Below are 23770 nucleotides of genomic sequence, written 5' to 3'. Positions count from 1 at the left end.
ATTTAAAGCAACACGGCAGTGCCGACTCCACCAGAGCTCTCCGATTCCCTGATTCTCGACCGGCTCCTGTTTTCTTCGCCCGCTGTGCCTCCAAGTAGCCGAATGGCAACTGTTGATAATGATGATGAAGATGCCGTCGACACGCTCTCGCTATGGGATACAGTGAAGCCTGGCGACAGGAATTGATGAGACCTGGTTTTTGGGGCACTATTTCACCGTGGATTAGCTAGAAAAGGATATTTCTAATTAGAGGTCTTTTGTGTATGTTTGTTCTTCATATTTGATATTATATAATATTTATTTTGATTTCGTTTTAATACATGATTAATTAGAAAACACTTGGTTGTTCCCTTTAGATGTGTATTTTTAGCTTAGTCATTACAATAAACATTTTCGAATTGTTGTTCAGACCCACAGCTAACTTTTTTTTATAGCTGTATGAATTTAATAATTTTTCCCTTTTCTTTAATCAAGTTATTGTTTGATGTTTGAAAGCTTTAAGTTCAAATGAATACTATTTGCTTTCTAATGTCTTTAAAATCATGCCAAAATAGTATAAACCTATTTTTAAAATTTAATTAGTTTAATTTAATTTAGTCTTTAAGCTGTTAAAATGTTCAGTCAACAGTAAGCTTTACTATATTGGTTTTACAATTTAAAACTATTTTGTATTTTTTTAAATTGTACTTAAAACGTTTGTATGGGTAGTTTTAATGTATTGATCATTTGAATGCCTCATGTTTTTTTCAGAATTTTATTAAAATCGCCAATATGTTTATTTTTATGTTCTAAAGAGTAAATACCTCCTTGATCATAAATTGTTATGCCACTACTTTATAGTTAGGATTACCTGAAATGCCTAAAGGTAGATTGAATTGCTGAGAGCTCTGTATGAATTGCTGCACTCATTAGTGGCTCAGCGCACGTCTTTTACGCTTCATTAGATCCCAAATGTTATGACAAAGTGACCTCCGATTTGGTCAGTCAAAATCCTTTGTCCCGATTTTGCGGCTGCGACTGCCCGATGTTGATTTAAATGTTGATGCAACTGTGGGCGGACTGTGGGCTCCTTGAGGTCGCCGCAAAACGCACACGCGCGTGAATCAAACGGCACAGGTGGGTGGTTGGGTGGCTCAGTGGGTGGCTCAGGAGGTGGTTGAGTGGGTGGGTGGGCGGTTTAGTGGTATGCGAATCGCTGTCTTGTCTCGCTGTCACTGTGTGTATGTTCATACAAACACACGCGGTAATTAATTTTATTTAATTTTCGACGACAATTCAAGCGACAAGAGCAAGGGCAGCCAAAAAGCCGTCACAGAAATGAGAAAAGAAATGGTGGTGTGGCCGGGGGGAGGCGTGGCCTTTGTGGCACAGGAAAAAACAAGTTAACAAAACGACAACAATAAGAGGAAAGCCGGCCAAAATGACCAAAGCGTTCAAAGAAGGCGGACAATGCCAAAAATAAAAATGCCCCAACAGTTGACCATTTTTCGCTTGCTCTAAATGTTTGTCACTATCCACTGCACAGCAGCAAATAATAACAGAATTCCATTTTAATTTTTTTTTTAATTTTTATTAAATTTTGAAATGTATGTAGGCCAAAGTTAATTTTTTTGTCAATAAAACAATTTTAAATGCCAATCCTTTTTAATAAAACTAGTTTTGTTTGTTTCCAATTTTCTATATATTAATGAACATTGGTTTATTTGTTGTGTTTATTCAACTTTTAATCATTTATGTTTTTCGCAGCTTACGCAAATTTGCATCATATTTTACACAAGGAATTCAAGGTATATTCTGTATAAGAATTGGTATAATAATAATCAGTGTAACATGATCATTATATTTCCTTCTTGATTAGTATGGCATGCTCAACTTTTCGGCTCCGTGTGTCTGCAAATATAAAGCGTGGAGAGTGTCCGTTGTCTTCGTTCCGCTGTCCGTTGTCCTTTTCGTCCGTGCAGGGGGCACATAATTATCAGCCACATCAGCCGCAGACGACAGGACTTTGACTTTTAGAGGGAGAGCGAAATTGGCGAATCGTAACGAAGCGAAGTAAGAAAACAAGTTTAACTTAATTGTCAACATTGTGCCAGGCGGACACAAACAGCGACAGCAAGGACAATGGAAGGATGTGGAAGGATATGGGCAGGAGATAGAGGATAGAGGATAGAGTAGAGAGATGGCCAAAGCACAAAAAGCAGATGAGAGAACAAGCTGAAGTTGAATACCAAAACGGAAGGGCATAAAGTAACGGCACTAATGATGGAGCACGCCATCTTTGCAAAAATGGTGTGGGAAAGAGAGGGGGCGACCAGCGAGGAAGAAGGGAGGGAAGTCGACAGTTCCACTTTTCTAAACTATAATTATATGAAATTTATATACAAAAAATATAACAAAATTTATTAGAAAACATTAATAAGAATGTTTAGTTGCTCCAAAAGGTGAACGGTACTCACTCCTTTAACTTCTTTAATTTTAATTTTCCTCAATTCAAAAATGTTCACCTTTATTGCACGTTCATTTTCCCACCTCATGATGCTCAGCGGAGCACGAGCAAAAAACTAAACGCGGAAAAAATACAATCAAATGGCAGCGTGCTAATGAGACTCTAAACAAGCGTCGCGACCATTAACCCATGCCACCCCCAGCGAAAAACGCATGCCAGCACGCCTCTCATAACCCTTAACACTTGCTCCCCCCAAAAAAACGAAGCGAACTCAAAACGAAACACAAAACAAACAGCAAACAAGTAGCGTGCCATGGCAATAAAATTTAAGAGCGTGATTATTTCCAAGAAGCCAAAAGAAATATGCATAAATGGGGCTGTTGTGGAGGGGTTAAAAAAATAAGAGGATTTAAAAAGCTTTTAGCGCGGACTAATTATGATTTGTGGCGGCTAAAAGCTAATTGCGACTAATTTTGGTTGGCTATGAAAAAAAACGAAAGTCTTAACAATCCCGCTAAAGTACACAAATCAAATTTGAATTTGAATTTCAATAAATACATGGGAACCACTATCGATAACAATCGATATAAGGGGACCGGAGTGAACCAACTTATCAGTGTGTGCACACCATAATTATGGTTTACAAGTCAAATTAAAGTTGTATTTAAAATTTAAATAAAAAAAAAAATTTCATACAAAAATCATTTACAGATTTTATTAATTTAGAGACAAGCCCAAATAGGAACCATCGACATAACATTTTTTTCTTCAAATAAATTTGATTAGCTTAACATTAAAAAGGAATATTTTAGTTTCATTCCCAAAAATACTTGAACTAACTTTCGTCTAGTAGTTTGTTTGATTTTAAATTTATTATCTGTAATCGATAACCGTTCGATGCCTATTATCGATACGCGCAACTATATTTCATTATTTATATAAACAGTATGTTTTTACGAATTTTATAACGCATAGTTTGGCGGCCCAAAGCTCTTCGAACGGTTAAATTTGAATTTAAATAAATGATACATTTTTGGGGAACCGAGTGGTCAGCTGTTTTCAGTCAGTGGGAACAGATTGCCATATCTGACTAAACATTACTTAATTTGACTGCCCAAAAAGACGACTCCCCAAAAAGACGACTTCCGTACAGTGAATACAATGTCGGAGGACAAGCAATTAATAGAAAGGGAGCCGGAAACCAAGGAAACTGGACACAAGACGATAACGAAGGATGTGGATATATATCGGGACACCTTCATTCGCTATATGGGTGAGTTCTGATCCGGATAAATCCGATGTGGTTAGACGACTCATTTCCCATTTTCATTTTTTTATTAGGTTACAGCAACGAGATTGGCGAATCCTTTCGCCCGCTGGTCCCCAAATCCCTAGTGGCTGCATCCTACGGCATGGCCATCGGATATGTCTGCACCGATACCTTCGACAAGACACTGCGCCTCCAAATGGAAGGGGCATCCCCCCGAGAAGTGGCCATCAAGGGCGGCGACGTCTTCGCCTGGCAGATGCTGGCCTCCGTCGCCATTCCCGGCCTGGTCATCAATAGGTGGGTTCATCCGTTCCCAGGGGATTACCATCCAAACCTTATATCGCTTATGATTAAATGCAGGCATTAGGATGAGGGGTTTACCTTTTGGGAGTCCATTTTTTATATAGGTTACGTAATGGTTAGCTAAATTAAGACAACAATTTGGGCTTGGTCAAGCTTAGATATTGTAAAGTACTGTCATATATAGTATATATATTGTATATATATATTGTATGCTGTCATTTATATTATACAGTCATAACAATCAATGTCACTAAAAACTGGTTTAATGTTTTGAATGTACTTACATTTTGCATCAGTAGATAATGAAGTCATCATTCCCATTTCGATAACAAACCTTGTATATAATATATCAAGTAATTTAAAGCAGATATTTTAACGATGCATCAAGTGACATTTTAAATAGGTTATGATACATTTAAGATACTCTTTCTGTGCATTCAAAAATATGATTGCAATTTATTTTAATAATTATATTTTTAACGTTGAATTAAGTCAATCCTTCAGCAAATGAGAAAAAATAATTAATATTATATGCTATTTAAGACAATATACTAGCAACTGACACATAGAAGTTTTCTTTAAGACTACCTGCTTTTTCAGTATTATGTGATATATCATATTCATATTTGGCTTTTGCTCTTCCAGGATCACTTGGGCCACCAAAAGACTGCTGAGCCGAGCTCCCGTGCCGATCCTGAAGACGGTGCCCACTCTCGTGGGCCTGGCCAGCATCCCGCTGATCATCCATCCCATCGACAGCATGGTGGACCGCTTGATGGACGCCACCTACCGCAAGATGGTGAGGTAGTGAACGCCGCGAGAGATGGTCGCCTGCCTACTATTCCCATCCTATGTATACTCCCCCGGTGATAGTTCTTAGATACTAAGAGTTCGTATTAACTGTAGCGAAGCTTTAAAACCCCAAATCCAGTTTGCATCTTGACAAGGATTTCTAACTTAACGTTTTGTTTATTGCAATTTGGGTGTGGGGGAATTAGTGAAAAATGTACAACACGCTTTACAAAAATAATCATTTATACAAGACTGAGGCAACAGGTGGAATGCCGGCTTACAGACCCTTGTCCCAAAGGATACCTAGTTCTCCTCGTCGTCGTCATCGCTATCAATCAGATAGGGACTGTCCAAAGCACCCAATCCGGCCGCCACGCCTCCTTCGTTGGCGGTCGAGAGCTTGGTGCGCAGCATGTGCCCCGCCTGGTAGTTGTGCACAATGTGCTCGGCGTCCCCGATCACCACACCAAAGATGCCCAGCTCGGAGACCATGTCCACGATCTGGGGCGGCATATCGCCACCGGGCCGCACCATATAGCCCTTGGTCAGCGGCGGATGGATCAGGTCCATCAGGATCCAGGCGGACCGCTCCACGCGCGACATTCGCTGTGAGCAGAAATCAATAAAGGTTCGTTAGTAAAGATTAAATTGTGTCAGCTATAATCAGGTGGGTCTCTCAAAAACTGTACAGATGCAAAAAGCATTACTGCTTTTAAAGAGAACGAAATTGAAATCTTGCTTTATTAATTAAAATCAAATAGTTGGTTCATCATATAATTCCTCATTTAAATATCAATTAGGAAAGCAGCGCAAAGAGATTCCCAGGTGGTTGTGTTTTTAAAGTTTTTAGGGGAACACCTCAATAATATAGGTAATGGACAGCGGGAAAGGTTGGATAAACTTACCTTAAGAGCGTCGGGTATGTCCACGCCGTACACATTATTGCCACCTCCTTCGCGCTGGGGCTTCAGCACGAATCTCTCCGGAGTGCGGAGCGCCATCTCGTAGCTGGCATTGCCCGCCTCGTTGTCGTCCAGGGAATAGAGGCCCGTGAAGATCTTGCCCACCGCCTTGATCTCCTCCGGATCGTTGATGAAGCGCTCGAGGACCGCCGGCTGGGCCAGGGCCTGCTGCACCTTCTTGGTGCCCGCCAGATGGTAATGGATCGAGGGGCACTTGATGGCCAGCGATGTCTCCATCAGATAGCGGGCATCCCACTCCGCCTGCGAGTGATAGTGTCCGGGCTCGTAGCCGGCACGGAAATAGATCACGGCCACCTCCTGGTTTCCCCTGTAAAGTGAGGAAATGTACAAATTAGTAGACTGTCTATTCGGTTAGATGTGGGCTGACCACCTACAGCAGCAACTCCTTTCCCAGGCCCAGTTTGCCCTCGCGATGCACCTCGGTGAGGGTGCGACGCAGCACCTTGATGTGCGGGTACGTCTCGCGGATGTAGAACTCGTGGAAGCGCTGGTCGCAGATGTTGTACGACACATCCTCGATGATGAACAGGATCACTGCCTTCGGCTTGGCATAGATGTCCCAGGCCTTGACCATGCCATCGCACAGTCCAGACAGCGCCTTGTTATTGGGCATCTATACCGGGAAGCAGATACAATAAAGATTAAAGCCAAAGGTAACCAATATTAAACAGATTGAACTTGCTTATTTATTTTCTCTATCATTACTTGTCTTAGACATTTTTATACCCTTGCAGAGGGTATTATAATTTCAGTCAAAAGTTTGCAACGCAGTGAAGGAGACATTTCCGACCCTATAAAGTATATATATTCTTGATCAGCATCACCAGGAGAGTCGATCTAGCCATGTCCGTCTGTCCGTCTGTCCGTCCGTCTGTCCGTCCGTCTGTCCGTCCGTCCGTCCGTCTGTCCGTCTGTCCGTCTGTCCGTCTGTCCGTCTGTCCGTCTGTCCGTCCGTTTCTACGCAAACTAGTCCCTCAGTTTTAAAGCTATCTGCTTGAAACTTTCGCAAAACTTGTCTTTCTATTGCAGGTAGTATATAAGTCGGAACGAGCCGGATCGGGCGACTATATCATATAGCTGCCATATAACTGAACGATCGGAAAAGTCATAACTTTGGTGTTTTTAAAGATAAGAAGTTGGGACTCTCTATGGGTATTATATTTGGCCAATCAATCCGACGTACCAAATTTCATAAGGATCGGCCGACTATATCCTATAGCTGCCATATAACTGATTGATCGGAAATGCCATAACTTTGGTGTTTGTAAAGTTAGAAAGTTGGGATTTTCTATGGGTTTTATATTTGGCCAATCAATCCGACCTACCAAATTTCATAAGGATCGGCCGACTATATCCTATAGCTGCCATATAACTGAACGATTGAAAATGCCATAATTTTGGTGTTTGTAAAGTTAGAAAGTTAAGATTTTCTACAGGTTTTATATTTGGCCAATCAATCCGACCTACCAAATTTCATAAGGATCGGCCGACTATATCTTATAGCTGCCATATAACTGAACGATTGAAAATGCCATAACTTTGGTGTTTTTAAAGTTAGGAAGTTTGGATTTTTTATGAGTATTAAGAATTTTTTTTGTTCTTCAGGATTTGTTAATATTTAAATACTATGGAATTACGGTTTTCATTTTATTAAAATCGGATGACAGTATCATATAGCTCCCATAGGAACAATCGGAACAATTATATGAAATAAATGAGAAAAAAATTATTACTTCGATGTTTAATAATTTAAATAAATATACTTCAAGATATAGTAAATCTTGAATATTTTAGATTTACGTTTTAATTTTTATTGAAATCGGACAATAATATCATATAGCTTTCATAGAAATGACCGAAAACTTGAGAGTAAAATCGACCTAGCTTCATTGTTATATCAGGCGATTCGAATACATCTTCCGTCAGTTCGTAACTATAACTTTGTCGTTTCCTAAAATATTTCCATATACTCCAAGATATAGTAAATTTTAGCAATCTCAGAATAATAGTTTTAATTTTATAAAAATTTTAAGACTATATCATATAGATGTCTTAGAATGATCATTAAATAACAGGCAAATCAACACAGCTTAAGCGTTTTGAAACATTTACTGACATTTTTGGAGAAATCATATGTTTTAAGATTGTATACAAATCATATAGATCTTGCAAATAAGATTGGCATACTGACATAATCTTTTCCTTTCAACATATTCCCAGATTTCAGATTCAGTTATTATTATTTTTTATACCCGTTACTCGTAGAGTAAAAGGGTATATTGTATTCGTGCAAAAGTATGTAACAGCTAGAAGGAAGCGTTTCCGACCCTATAAAGTATATATATTCTTGATCAGGATCACTAGCCGAGTCGATCTAGCCATGTCCGTCTGTCCGTCTGTCCGTCTGTCCGTCTGTCCGTCTGTCCGTCTGTCTGTCCGTCTGTCTGTCTGTCTGTCTGTCCGTATGAACGCTGAGATCTCGGAAACTATAAAAGCTAGAAGATTGGCATTTTGCATGTAGATTTTAGAAGTTCCTACGCAGCGCAAGTTTATTTCAAAATGGTGCCACGCCCCCTTTAACGCCCACAATCGCTTATATACGATTTTAAAAATTTAAATATTTCGGAAAAGTAAAAATGCAGTTTTATTGTGTTTATCAATACCTACCGAAATGTAGAATAAATTTTTCAAATCGGACCATTCGTTAAAAAGTTATGCGTGATCAAAGTTTCTATCTCCATCTCCCTCGCACTCCCTTTACCTGAGTAACGGGTATCTGATAGTCGGGGCACCCGACTATAGCGTTCTCTCTTGTTTTTATTTTAAATATACAAAACATCTGTCATCTATTTTACAAAGGTCTTTTTTTATGTATTAAAGTTTGATACCCCACGACTGGTTAAGGGTTTCTCTGATAGTTTTATTTTATATTTATTTGTAACCCTACATACTAAAACTTTTACAAATATTGCCGAACACTATGCAGGTTATTACGCCCCTACAGAAAGTCACCTTAATTTACTTTTACATTTATGAATCAAGGGCAGGTATATACAACCCGATAGTTTGATTTCATATTGCAACCCAGTCTACCTAGACTTTTCCAATTCTTGATTTACATCATACAGGTCAAATGGTAAGGTAACTGATTCACTAATGTACACGTACACAATCCTTTAATTGCATAATCAAAGTAGTTACCTGCACCTTTCTGCACTACGGGATTCTTCGTGAGAAAAAGGGTTGACCTTTGTGCTGTCAACAGGTAAAATACCAGCCTTTATATTGACACGTATGCCTAATCCATGGATTAGTCTGTAAATAACAGTCGCCGTATAACAACCTGTTTCTGTGAAGCCTATATTACTTGTATTGTGTACTTTTTGTTATTCAAAAGTGAAAAATTAAATTAAAAAGTGATTTAAAGTGATATCTCCTACAATTGATAATTGGTAAGTTTCCGTTAATTTGTTAAAACTGTCCGAATTTTCTGTCTCCCTTTGCTGTTTTAATACACATTATATTTTCCACAATTTTCCACAATTAAATAATAACAATTGCAGTATTTTGTCTATCTATCAGAAAATTATAAAATTATGTATGTATCAACCGTAAACCAAATACGGGGCATAGTACATAAATTTATCATTTTATCACAATTTCAAAATTCCCTGAATTTAAAATTTTTTAATAACAAACACGTATAATCCCTTTAAATTTTTATTTTTACGATTTTTTAAACAGCAAAAAAAAAAGAGAATGCCACGCGTATCTTCTTTATCTCAGGAACAACGCCGCCAAGCCGCACTGAGGCGCAGCCGAGCCCAATATCGTCAAAATGCACCGCAGATAAGGACCCGGAATGCCTTACATATTGCCGAGACCCGCGCAAGTAATTTGGAACTAGCTGAGGACGCACGCACGCGAAATACGGCAGCACGCCTTGTCAGAAGGCGAAGTGATCGAGTTCGAGCTAGGGAACGCGCACTGAACACTGCTAATCGCGCTACCTGGAGGGCCGATGAAGAAAATCGCAGGCCAGAGCGGGAACAGGACGCTATAGCTCACGCTCAGGCCAGAGCTAACTCCGAGGAGCGCCGACGACAGCAGTCGCAAAATACTGCTAATCGCGCTACCTGGAGGGCCGATGAAGAAAATCGCAGGCCAGAGCGGGAACAGGACGCTATAGCTCACGCTCAGGCCAGAGCTAACTCCGAGGAGCGCCGACGACAGCAGTCGCAAAATACTGCTAATCGCGCTACCTGGAGGGCCGATGAAGAAAATCGCAGGCCAGAGCGGGAACAGGACGCTATAGCTCACGCTCAGGCCAGAGCTAACTCCGAGGAGCGCCGACGACAGCAGTCGCAAAATACTGCTAATCGCGCTACCTGGAGGGCCAATGAAGAAAATCGCAGGCCAGAGCGGGAACAGGACGCTATAGCTCACGCTCAGGCCAGAGCTAACTCCGAGGAACGTCGACGACAGCAGGACCGAAACACTGCAGCGCACGCGTTAGCCAGGGCAAACTCCGAGGAGCGCCGACGACAGCAGTCGCAAAATACTGCTAATCGCGCTACCTGGAGGGCCGATGAAGAAAATCGCAGGCCAGAGCGGGAACAGGACGCTATAGCTCACGCTCAGGCCAGAGCTAACTCCGAGGAACGTCAACGACAGCAGGACCGAAACACTGCAGCGCACGCGTTAGCCAGGGCAAACTCCGAGGAGCGCCGACGACAGCAGTCCCAAAATACTGCTCATCGCGCTACCTGGAGGGCGGAAGAAGAAAATCGCAGGCCAGAGCGAGAACAGGACGCTATAGCGCACGCTCTTGCCAGGGCAAACTCCGAGGAGCGCCGACGACAGCAGTCACAAAATACTGCTAATCGCGCTACCTGGAGGGCCGTTGAAGAAAATCGCAGACCAGAGCGCGTAAGGGACGCTGATGCTCACAGGATCGTTAGGAATAACCCCATAACTCGTGCGCATCAGCAGCACTATAACACATTGCGTAGCCGGGAGACACGCCTACAGCGGAGGCTTCGAGAGCAACAAATTCAGGAAATGGCCGCGGAAAGATTAATCACATATAGGAGCAGTACCCAAAATCGTCAGGCGGAATCTTTAAGGCAGTCGCAGCGAAATATTGCTGCTAGAGCTGAACTTTCCGCAGATGAAAGGGAGGATCAACGGGAATTACAGCGCCGGAGGAGCCGAAACACTGCGCGGGAACAATATCTTCGAAACATTAAGGACGGACCAACAAAAATATGTACATGCTGTGGAGGAACATGGTTTTCATCCCAGGTAAGTGGTTTGAATCAATTTCTTATATCTTCTAAGTTCCCCAATATGAACGTAGGCAACTCATTTTATTTAAGTAGGAAATTTCCGAGTCCGTCCGGTATATATCTATTCTGCAGTACATGCCGTCAAGCTGTTTCCAAAGGCAGACTACCATCTCTTTGTCTTTCCAATGGCTTAGACTTTCCAGAAATTCCGGAGTGCCTTAAAAACTTAACGTGTCTGGAAGAGCGCCTTATTTCTCCTCGAATTCCGTTTATGCGCATTATCTCCTTAGGATATGAAAGGCAATGCGGAATAAGAGGAGCGGTGGTAAATGTTCCTATTTCTGTCCCAGACACTGTAAGTGCGCTTCCCCGATCGTTTAATTCCACACATGTAATCCAAGTTCACCTTAAAAGGAAACTGGAATACTCCCATAATTTTATGACAGAAACTATTCGACCAGCTCGGGTCCTTGAAGCTGTACGGTATTTAGTTAACACTGAACTGTACAGAAAACACAATATCATATTTGATAATGACTGGCTTAACCAAGTTGGCGATAGGGAAGAATTACCTTTTATCGCAGATGAATCTGATCGAGAAGAAGTTGAACAACTATTGCGACAACAGCTTTATTCTCAACAAATCGATCAACAAGAAGAAGAGCTAAATCCAGGCGGTCATGAAACTTTATTAGAAAATAACAATACTGAGCTCGAACGTATTGCTTTGGCCCCTGGGGAAGGCCGCCGTCCAACAAACCTAACCCTAGATGAAGATGCGGAAGAACTTTCGTTCCCAACTATATCTTGCGGTGAAATATTTAAGGCCAATGTGACCTATGCAAAGAAAGCTAGATCACAGATTCGTTTCTACGACCGTCGTTGTGCAGTGGTACCTAAAGTCCTTTATATGTACAAGTTTTATGAGATGCAGCGAATTCAAAACACAATTTCCATCGCCCTACGAAAAAAGTCAGGTGCGGTAACTGCTGCAAATATAAGGGATGAATCATTTGTTGACAGACTTGTACAGCATGACGACGGGTATCATATTCTTAAAGGTCTACGTTCCGCCCCAGCTCATTGGGAGGCTGAAAAAAAAAAAGTTATTGCCATGATAAGACAATTTGGGTTGCCTACATTTTTCATAACTCTTTCCGCTGCTGAATCTAGATGGAATGAGCTGTTAGTTATTATTTCTCTTTTGGTGGATGGCAAAAATATAAATGAGGACGAAGCGGCAGCTCTTTCGAGTACCGAAAAAGCTCGCTTAATCCGATCTGACCCAGTAACATGCTCCCGTTACTTTGACTACAGGCTCCGACAATTGCTGAAAGTTTTCAAAAGTTCTGAGATATTTGGCGAATATACCCTAGTCCACTATTATTGGAGGATCGAGTTTCAGCACAGGGGATCGCCACACTCTCATGGCATGTACTGGCTTTCTGAAGCTCCAAGGCTGGACGGAGCAGAGAATTGCGATCAAGTTATACGTTTTGTTGATCGGTTTATTACTACTAGCGGAGAAGATCCTGAATTGCTAGAATTTATTCAATACCAGCGCCATAAGCACAGCTCTTCATGTTTAAGAGAGCTGCGTGGCCAGGAATTCTGCCGCTTCAATATGCCATACCCTCCAATGCCTGAAACATTGGTGTTATATCCATTAGAAGAAAACGAAACCAATGTTGAACATTCTAAAGAATTGTTTAAAAAAATTAAAGAGCTTTTAAAGTCTAGTTCCGATGAAGAAGCAGGCACTTTTAATAATTTTAACCTTTTCCTGACCCACCTTGATACTACATTTGAAGAATATAAGTTTGCCATTCGCTCCAGCCTAAAAAAACCTCAGATATTTCTTCGTCGCAAATTTTCCGACAGGTTGTTAAATGCTTACAACAAAAATATTTTGGGCTTACATAGAGCAAACATGGATATTCAATTTATCCTAGATGCGTACGCGTGTTGTAGTTATATAGTTAACTACATTAACAAATCCAACCGTGGAGTGTCGCAACTCCTTCGCGAAGCAATGACTGAAATAAGTCACGGAAATATTTCAGTTAAAAGAAAACTGCAGCATCTCGGGAGCAAGTTCATTAACGCTACAGAGATTTCTGCCCAAGAAGCAGCCTACAACATTTTGGGATTACACATGTCAGAGGCTAGCGAAGGAAATATTTTTGTTAACACTTGCCATCCAGATAAAAGAGTGCGGATAGTGCGATCTAATAGGGAAATAGAACAGCTTCCTGAAAACTCCACTGATATCTTTGAGAAAAACTTACTTGATCGGTATGTACAAAGGCATGAACAATTAGAGTCAATATGTCTTGCAGAATTTGCGGCTTGGTACAAATTCGGCAAGTCCAACTCTCGAACAGAAAGGTCCAACGAAGATTATGATGAACCGATCGACTTGGAACCAGATGAGGAAAACGCCATTGCTGAACAATGTTTCGCACTGCTAGATGGGACTGGTAGTGTGAAAAGGCGTAAGCATGCCTTAATTCTTAGATGGGTTCGCTTTAGCTTAAACTCTTCCCCATCTGATTATTTTAGAGAGCATGTAATGCTTTTCTTTCCGTGGAGGAGTGAGGAATCGGAACTTATTTTAAATGACAATGAAAGTACATTCAGAAATAATTTTGAAATAATCAAGGCCAACAAAGAGCAATATGATGTGTTTGATGATATGGAATTGGAGAGGGTTCTTCAAGAATTGCAAAATTTTGATAGAGAACCAAACAGTCATCTTGCTGAGGGGCTTGCCTCCCAATACCTAGATGAAGAGTTTAGAGCCTTGGCAGTACCAAACGTTGGGCAAAACGTAAATGTACTCCAAGATGACATTGAAAATAACCCAGAGGATGGAGAACTTCAACTTATTAGACTTCCTCCTTTGGTATCTGAAGACACACTTTGCTCCCTTACTAGGTCGCTTAACTTTAAGCAACGCCAGTATTACGCCCATGTAATGCATAATGTTGCAGCAAAGAACATTTTTTATGAATATGTTGGTGGAGGTGCTGGAGTCGGAAAAAGTAGGCTGATTTCAACAATATATCAGTCTATAACGTGGCGGGCGAATAAGCTTCCTGGGGCAACTGATTCTGCAAAGGTTTTACTTTGTGCTCCTACTGGAAAAGCTGCTTTTGGGATTGGAGGACTTACGCTTCATTCCGTTTTCTCCCTTCCTGTTAATCAATCTTCGGGTCCGTTAAGACCCTTAAATAATGATTCTTTAAACACTTTGCATTGCAAGTTAATTGACATCCAATTAATTATTATAGATGAAATTTCCATGGTCGGATCGAAAATGCTTGGGTATTTAGATCAAAGACTTCGACAAATTTTTAGAACTCAAGATCTAATTTTTGGTGGAAAATCAATAATAGTGTTTGGAGATCTGAAGCAGCTTAGCCCAGTTGGGGATCGGTGGATATTCCTAGAAAATAGTAATAACCCCTATAACATTCTTGCCGGAGCTAACCTTTGGAATAATTTTAAGTTTTTTGAGTTAACTGAAATAATGAGACAACGGGACGATCACGCGTTTGCTTTGGCATTAAATAATATGTCCGAGGCTAATATGACAGACGCAGATGTAGAGCTTCTTAGGCAAAGAGTTGTTTCAGCCACCGAGGTTGCTGATGACGCAATTCATTTGTTCTGCTCTAATGATGAGGTTACCCATTATAATACCTTTAAGCTTGCCCAAATTCAGACTGAAGAGTTCTTTTCAACTGCCATAGATACTGTTAAATCAGCAAATATGTCAGAAAGCAATAGAGTCAGGACGTTAAGAATGGCCCAAAATATGAAAACCTCAGAAACCCAGGGCTTACCATATATTCTTCAGCTAAAAACAACGGCAAAGTATATGGTTACCGTCAATATAGACACAAATGACGGACTAGTAAATGGTGCAACTGGCCAATTAATGCAAATTGACCATTGCATGGTTAACGGCTCCCATATAGTTACAGGACTGTGGATAAAGTTTTCAGATCCTACGGTTGGGGCCATAGCCAGGTCAAAAGTTCGAAGGAATGATAATCCCGGTTGGACTCCCATTCAGAAAACAGCCCGAGTTTTTCAGTGCGGAAATTCAGGACATTCTTCGATTGATCGTAAGCAATTCCCAGTTGTTCCTGCTGAGGCTATTACCATCCACAAAAGCCAAGGAGCAACCTACAGCAAAGTCGCAGTGCATCTTAAAAGAGGCATTAAGCGAGCTTCGCTTTACGTAGGATGCAGCAGGGCAACATGCGCATCGGGTCTTTTCCTTTTAGGAGACTTTGTTCCTCCAACTAGATTTGGAGCAACAAATGTCCAAGAAGAACTTCAATGTTTAAGAGGGGAAAAGGCTTTGACTACGCAATACGAATTCTTGTTCAATAGAAATGATGCCATCTCATTGTATTACCACAATGTTGAGTCTCTTCGTGCTCATCACGAAGATATTGCCAACGACAAAATTATTTGTTCCGCAAACTTTTTATGTTTTGTTGAAACCTGGACTCTTCCACATGAAGAGTATAATATAAGAGATTTTGACATTATAAGGAGAATAGATAGCAATCGTTTGAATGGTATTGGGAAGAACGGAATACTCATCTATGCTAAGCAGAGTATTTCGCAAAATGTTGTATTTTTGTTCGAAACAACTAAATCAATAAGCCCGATGAGCACCTATCAATCAATTGCATTTAAATTTCTTGACACGTCATTTTTAATTGTATATAGGAGTCCTAGATTTCCTATTACAAGATTTCGAAATGAAATTAAAGCTGACGTCGAAAAAGTACGCAGAATAGATAATAATAAAGTGGTAATATTAGGAGATTTTAATATTTGCAGATACTTAAGAACTGATTCTCTGGAGGCAATTTTAAATGCGTATAACCTTTTTGGAACAAACAGCTCTCCAACAACAAAACACCTTACGCAGATTGATTGGATATTTACTGATGCTCGAATTCCGGAAACCCTCGCCCTCATATATGAAACACCATATAGTCATCATGATGGAATTTTCCTCAGTTATAGCTTGTAAAGAAATATAACTATTATATAATAAGCGCTCAATTGTAAATAAATAAAATAAATAGATATAATATAAATTGTAAAAAGATAATTGTATATATATTCTAATTGTATTTATCTTTATTATTTAAGCAAATATAGTTTCCCCCTCGTGGATTGAGACCTTGTCGTGGTGTGGGGGCTGAGTACGTGAATTTCGAAATAAATATCACTGAAACTAGCAACAATCCGATAAAATTAAATAGGTTCATTTACTATATATTAACATGATAAAAATATAAGGCCAATTTACGCGATTTGATGGCTGTCATTTTCTTTCTGACCAAATAAATACACTGAATAATTATTATAACTGCAAGGGTATATAAACTTCGGCATGCCGAAGTTTGCTTCCTTTCTTGTTTGTATTTAGAATAAATAAAAATATATTATTATTATTTCTTAGTTAAGGTACATACTTGAGTAACATAGTTTTAAAATGAATTATGTATTTTGAATCACAATAAGTCTAACATTTATCAGGACTCATGAACATAATTAAATATAACAAAATATGTATAATTTTTATATAAAAAACTTTTTAATTTGAATGTGAGCAAAGTAAACTTAAGAGGTTTGCGTTATTGTGAACTTCTAGATTATAGAATTTGTGTGGGTAGGTGCATTTCTAATCTGTATTGATAATTGTTAAAGATTGTTAGGATTGTAGGAAGTTCCATTTATAGGTGTATCGACTATATTCTGTTCTTATATTAATCTTTGAAGTACTTTCATGGGTTTATTTATTTATATATTTAAAAAACTGTTTTTATTGAAGACAAAATGCTGTACATTTTCTGTTTTTGATAGTTATATAAAGTAATTTTGGATGGGTATACTCACATTATGCAACTTATCCGCATGTCCCAGTTCGCTAAGTACAAATCTGCGCGGAAGAGAGAGACGGGAGAAGGGATTGCCGGAACGGAAAGAGACAGATTAGCATAATTCCGTAACAGTCTGATGACCAACAACAGCAACAAACAACAACAAATGTTTTGGGGGCAGATGGGGGTTAATTACTGAGTCCACAACCGCAAATAGGTTAGGGAAATTGGGAGGGGGGAGGTTATGGGGTTTACGTGTCAGTGTTAAGAATGTTAAGCTACAGCGTGTAGAAAGAGACGGATATATAGCCAGAACCAACTGAACCGCATGCAAAAAGGAAACGGCAAACGAAAGAGATGGAACCAGTGATCAGTGATCAGTGATCAGTAGTTAGTGATCAATGCGTGCGTGCGTGAGTGGGTGGGGGGTGGGAGGTAGTTGGGGTAGACAGACAGATTCATAGATAGACAGACAGGTGTGTGTGTTCTTTGTTCTTAGGTGTGTGTGTGTGTGTTTGTGCATTCGTGCATTTGGTAGAGAGAGAGAGAAGAGCGCTTAATACTTCTGCTGCGGCACCAATTGGGTGGCAATGCCAGCGAAACTGGAGGCCACCGTGTTGATCTCGACCTGCTTTATCGCACAGCCCTCGGACACGTGTGCCATATAGTCGGATCGCAACAGACCGATGCTATATGCCTGCAATTATGATCATTATACATTATATATACATTAGGACCGTCACAGCAGCAACCCTTAAATTATCTACTTAGCCGGTAAAGCGATTAAAAAAATAGTTTGCATATATCTAGGTATGGTGTGATCCTCGGCCATAGGTCTTAATTAAATAGGATGAGGCAGGTGCAGTTGTATATTTAAGTATTCAGAGAGAGGTGAGAAATGGCAGAAGATGATAGAATGAAAAGATGCTTTCCCCAATTCAATTTGATCAAATTCCTTTAAAAAAAGAGGAATTTTGTCTTTTATCTCAACTAAAGTAAATCTTGCGTTCATTTTTAAAACCAGAGAAAGTTTCCACTCCCGAAAAAATTCTTATCAATTAATTTAGTCTCAAATGCCAAATATTAGATGGTAACATGTTGAAAAATTAAAATTATAAACATTTTGTATCATAAATATTTTGGTTGTTCAAGGCAATAAAGTATCAATCACGCTGTTTTACTAAAAAAATGCTAGTAAGTTGATAAAGCTATCTCAATTTAGTTGAAGAATAAATGAAAATAGCCTTTGATATGGATAATCAATCTTTTTGGCAGGAATTACTTTCAAACAGAATATATTTAAATTTAAATATTTGGCGCATAAGTAAATACTTTAAAATGAGCTTTGGTTCATTTTTGTCATATTTTTTGTTCAACTCGAACTTGATTATGAATCAGCTTTATTTTTGGATAAGCAGCGTTCTACATTTGCAATGTAGTCATTTTTAAAATCATTAAGCAATTATTAAATTAAATGAAACCAGTAATTTGCTTATTAACCATCCCATTTCAAAAAAAGGGGAACTAAGCATTGTATGGCAAAATAAACCAGTTTTTATCCCATCATCATTTACAGCTGTTACTTTTATTATTTAATAAACATGTTCTGATCTATCTGTTTAGATTATGTTTACGTCACCGCTGCTGGCAATTAAATAAACAGTCAAACAACTGGAACCAAACCCCATCGAACAGGTGTTTTTGGTTTTAACATTCTCAAGGAAGAAAATAAAAAAGTATGGCTGAGCTAAACAAGTGATTCTAACGATTCGGCGAATTGAAAGTGCAGATAAAACTGGCTAAAACTCCATGACTATCTATAATTCATTTTTAAAAACCAATTGCTCTGGTTGCTATCCATACTTTGCACCTAAAAATGCACCTAGTTGGCCTGTTATCGCTCACCCGTACTCTAAATAAACAATTACCAGGCGTATCTATATCAGTTGGGACCGTATCCCTATCTGTAACCCTATCTGTAGTACAGCCATGGCCTCTCCACGGGGGGCTTTATACATGTGAGTTCGGTCTACAAAGTAAAGCGAATAATCGTGAAATTCTGACCTTGAGACTATGGGTTTAATATCTATGTTTGGGGTCATTTATTATTTATAATCTATATTTATCAAGACTCTTTTAAGAATATAAATAAATGATCTACTGAAATGGTGCTGTTTCAATTTTGATTGATTAGATCCGACATTTATATGTATGTTCTAGAAACTTCTAGAGACACAGAAACATAATTTTTAAGTTGTGAAATGTATTATTGGGGTATTCACTGATAAGGTGGACACAATTTAAATGACAAATTACAATAGTTTATCTTCTAAACATATCACTTTATCAGATCTTATCTATACTACCTAGGTTTGCTTGATATTTTTTGATTTCTTTCATCATCTTGTGGATAAACCATCTACTTTTTATGATATTGGGTCACCCTAATATTTGTACAACCATAAATCCCCCCCTTAAAACACAAACTAATTTCTGTCATTTGAGGGGGAACTTAGAAATTATTTGGAAAAGCAAACGACAGCTGAAGGGACAATCACTGAGGGAAGTGGAGATTATAAAGCGGGTTAGCTGCTTGAGTTAGATCGGGAGGAGCAGGTGGCAGGAGGCAGGAGGCATGTGGCAGGAGTCAGAAGGCGGGTGGCATGTGGCATGTGGCAGGAGCAGAGCAGATCAGATCGGGTACAGAGCAGGCAGGAGGCAACAGGCGAAACAGGCAGCGGCAGCAAATCAAAAAACTACGCAACAGTCCCAAGGACTCAACCAAAAATGTTTGTTCAGGCATATTGTCACCAAATATGTAGCTATATATATACATGTCTAAGAAACAGTGGAACAAAATCAACTTCAACTAAAGTACAAAGGACATAACAAGGCAACACACACTAAAGCACACATAACAAGAGAGGTTTTCAAAATATATTACTTCTTCAATTTTAATTCATGTCTGAAACCATAAAAAAACAAATATTTTCTTTATGGTTTTTGATTTAAAGATTGTAACATACATTACATTTAGATTTATTAATTTTGCTTTCAGACATAATCTGGTTTCTTACTCGAAATTGTTCGAATTGTTCCGACATTTAAAATCAAACGTTATCTATTAAAGGAGTAACATATTAGATCTACATCACTTCGCGATTTCTGTTTCTAATCAAATTTAGATTTTTTTTATACCTATATAATATAGGATTATTTAAGGAGCAACAATATATTTAACATTGGTCTTCTTATGAACATACGAGGCTAGGAATATTAAATAGGCCACACATTTTCGTTTATCAAATTGGATTTCGATTCGGCAAACGGGATGTATTCTGGATCTAGTGTTAGTGTGTGTTTTGTGTGGTTAGGCGGAGGATGCAAGCAATGCAGGAATGCAGATATGCGATGGGGTGATCGGGGCATAAGAGGACTGGGGTTTTCGGGTAATGTTGCTGATGGTGGTGTGGTGTTGCAGTAACAATTGCATTGATGGACTGTGGGTGTGGACAGCACCTTTGTATGGTTTTACTTGCTGGTCCCAAATGGCCAAAGCCCGAAGCTATCGTATTGATCTCGACTTGTTTCCAGCAGCAGTACGCGGAATGAATGCCGGCCGCCCTCCGTTCCCGCTCTTTGGTGGCCCGGCTCAGCTGAATCTCCCTGTGCTCCTCCTTCCGATTCGCCCGCTTCTCCTCCTCCTCCACCTCCTGCTTCTCCTTGCCGCTAGTGCCCGCAGCAGCAGCAGTAGCAGTAGCAGCAGCAGTTCCGGCTCCTCCTCTCCCCACAGCAGCCGCATCCTGGCCTCGATCCTCGCCTGCCGCCGGCCGCAGTGCCCGTGGCGACAACTCCGGACAGCCGGACTCCAGCATCAAGTCGCTGCGCAGCATCCCCAGCGATATTTTCTTCGATTCGATTTGTTTCGATTTGATTCGTTCATTTTTCGTGGCATAGCGATGCAATGAGTGACGCATAATGGAGCAACAGATTGTGATTGGAGATCGAGAGTTTGTACAATTGCGTGGTTAGGTTTTATTTTCGAAAGGGTGGTGACGAGAAAAGCACATAACTTGAAATAACTTTGCACAGAAAACAAATAAGTATTCCCTTGGAACTTGATATTTACACATTATGGTATTTTTAAGTTACGTTATTCATTTAAAATCAAAGTTTGAAAAAGCCGCTAACAGGTATTATTTGATTTTAAAATTCACTAATATAATATGTTATCAAAATAGTTTTTTTAAAGCACAAGCTTTAGCAACTAAGCAAACAAGATTATTAAACGTTCAACAAATTGTATTTATTTGCGAGAGAATTTAGTTACGAATAAAACTTCGATGTGCAAAGATCAAGTTCTTTTGGACTTCAAAATAGTCAAATTCGTATCTGTTTCGTTAGGAGAAATTAATGTAAATTAAAAAAGGAAGAGCAACGGCAAAGAACTAGCGTTTTAAGGGGCAGGGATGGGCTGTCCTACATCGATTTACAAGCGGCTAACTGGGCGAACCAACGATAAGGAGCTGCGAGACCAGGATGCTCGCATAAATCACGCGAGATTAGCGACTACAACCGAGTTCTTGGGTAAGACTATGGCCGGGCGATTTATGGATGGGCGATTAGATTGCGACCGCGGGTGTAGAGGGGCCCAATAAATTCTAGCGAGAAACCCACTGGCTGCCTGTTGATGTGCTCCCGATGGGGATGAGGTGGATACGTTGGGTGATGGTGGTGTGCAGGGCGGATGATCGGAGATGGATGGACGCCGGCTGGCGGAATCTCACCTGGGTGAACCCGTGCGCCAGCACCTTGCGGTAGATGTTGAACAGATTGGCCGTGAACTCGTCCACCTTGATCGTCTCCGCCAGCGTCGTGGTGATGAACTCCTCGTCGTGGGCCACATTGTGCATCAGCCGGTTGATGATCGGCTGCAGGGCCACCGCCTTCTCGAACTCCTTACGCGGAAACGAGGAGGGCACCAGCACAAAGGGGGCGAACTGCAAAGAATTATGATTAGTAACTTTAACTTCAATCGAACAACGCTAGGTTAAATCTCCTGCAAATGTATTTCATGGGTTCATTCCACTCATTTCATTCCTTAACTAAAGATTTCATTTAGTAAAACCTTTATAAATTTGGTTTCGTACTGTCTACTGTCTGAAATATTTATATTTATACTTATTAAACTTTATATATATTGAAAAGGAAATACTCAAAATCATAAATCATTAAAAAGAAAGATAAAAAAATAAGTATACAATATATAAATAAGAAACTATAAAAACCATATTTTTAATCTTTAAAGCCGTTGTAAATCATTTCAGCCGATAGAAAAAATTAATCAAATCTAATGTTAAATAAAAAAATTTTAAATTTAGAAACTACTTCAGAAAATGTAACGAAAAAAATACTTAGAGAGATACGACTGTACTTGAGTTTACAAAACAATCATAAATCACCTGTCGCGATGCAAATTAAAGAAATTCTAACTAACTCTTCGGTATGGACACTTTTATGTTTATGTTTAAATATTTAAAAACTAAGCACTTTAAGAACTAGCGCTTGAGTCTAGAAAACCATATTGAATGTCAAAAAATAAATAAATGAAATGAACTTGAAACTAAAGATCTCGCTGGCGAGGATCGACTGTACCACCCACATTGAGGGAGTCCGGGCTGAAGGCGGTCTTCGAGCGCATGGCGGCGCCGTGCATGATAGCATAGTCCTTGGCCTTGGCGGTCACCTCCAGCAGCTCGTCCTCCGGCAGCGGCAGGCGGATGCAGTTGCGCAGTACGGGCGTATTGGCGTCGCTGGACATGATCGGGCTTGCGGACGGGATGGCTCTCTGTGGGGGATGGGATCTGCGGATCTGCAAAACGGAGTGGAGAGCCCAGTGTGAGTATGTTTCGATCCACCGCGATCCGCGGCCATCTCACGGGTCTGTTCGCCGGAACTGCTCGCTGGGCACTGAGTATGTGTGGTGTCTGGTACTGGGACTGTGGTGCTCTAATTCTCTGGCACTCTAGTACTCTAGTACTCTAATACTCGGGTACTCGAACTCGAACCCACCACTGGAACTGCGCTATCTCCCGATTTGATTTCGTCACGTTACACACACAAGGGCCCGATTGTTGTGGCTGCTCCACTCGTTTCCGTGGCGACACTACACCGGTTCGGCTGGACACACTGGGAATTTGGAGGCCTAATGGGTTTGTGCCGGGTTTTCAATTTAGAAATCAGCCAAAAACTGACACGAAACGAAAATAATAATAGTTGGAACGGAACGTAAGAAATCAAAATAATACATGGGAAACTAGAGCTGGAACAAGAATCGATGTTCGTCCGATAGTATCGAATGGAAGGCCGACGGACTGCGGATCTTATCGATCTGGCAGCGCCGACATCTATTCACTTACTCTACGAATACGTTACGTTTTCAAATTATTTATCAAATATTAAAATTTTTTTTGTATATTGTTTAAATAAATACATGTACAAATATTTTAACATATGAAAAACGGTTAGTAAATAAAAGCGCAGTAAATGAGAATATATTGCCATAGTTTTATCTTACGATAACATCAGTAAATAATTTTTATTGTTATAATTAACCATACATATATTCACACTTCTCATGTTTTGAGAGTTCAAATTGCGCACAGCAAATATACAACTATTCGAATATTTGTTTTCTTGAACTGTATTAATTAATCAGTGCCTGGTAAGGTACAGATTAAATTCGAAATTCCCGCTAAATTGGTTTGAGTCTT

At 39.9% G+C, this 23770-nt stretch overlaps 2 protein-coding genes across 6 annotated transcripts; one reads left to right on the top strand and one right to left on the bottom strand.

The window, feature by feature from the left end:
• The first annotated feature begins 3364 nt into the window (after positions 1-3364).
• On the top strand, positions 3365-4980 carry LOC108052680 (mitochondrial fission process protein 1). Its single transcript, XM_017135123.2, has 3 exons — positions 3365-3719; positions 3788-4013; positions 4665-4980. Exons 1-3 carry the CDS (start codon positions 3608-3610, stop codon positions 4825-4827), a joined length of 501 nt encoding a protein of 166 aa, XP_016990612.1. The 5' UTR covers positions 3365-3607; the 3' UTR covers positions 4828-4980.
• Positions 4969-23331, bottom strand: LOC108046461 (glutathione synthetase). Of its 5 annotated transcripts, none has more exons than XM_044460869.1 (8): positions 22937-23331; positions 22660-22869; positions 21785-21997; positions 20517-20905; positions 17014-17056; positions 6169-6407; positions 5717-6101; positions 4969-5417 (listed from the first exon to the last, which is right to left on the bottom strand). In XM_044460869.1, the coding sequence occupies exons 2-8, from the start codon at positions 22816-22818 to the stop codon at positions 5115-5117; spliced, it is 1731 nt and encodes a 576-aa protein (XP_044316804.1). In that variant the 5' UTR covers positions 22819-22869; positions 22937-23331; the 3' UTR covers positions 4969-5114. The 5 variants fall into 5 exon arrangements, with proteins under 5 accessions (XP_044316804.1, XP_044316805.1, XP_044316806.1 ...); XM_044460870.1 differs by having other exon boundaries at positions 23070-23331; XM_044460871.1 differs by lacking the exon at positions 20517-20905 and adding an exon at positions 17561-17694 and having other exon boundaries at positions 22937-23328.
• Positions 23332-23770: the final 439 nt, after the last annotated feature.

This window comes from Drosophila rhopaloa, unplaced genomic scaffold (genome assembly GCF_018152115.1).
Source record: "Drosophila rhopaloa isolate 14029-0021.01 unplaced genomic scaffold, ASM1815211v1 contig_3, whole genome shotgun sequence".
NCBI lineage: Eukaryota > Metazoa > Arthropoda > Insecta > Diptera > Drosophilidae > Drosophila > Drosophila rhopaloa.
Note: the sequence above shows the minus strand (reverse complement) of the source record. Positions and strands in the feature narration are given on the sequence as shown.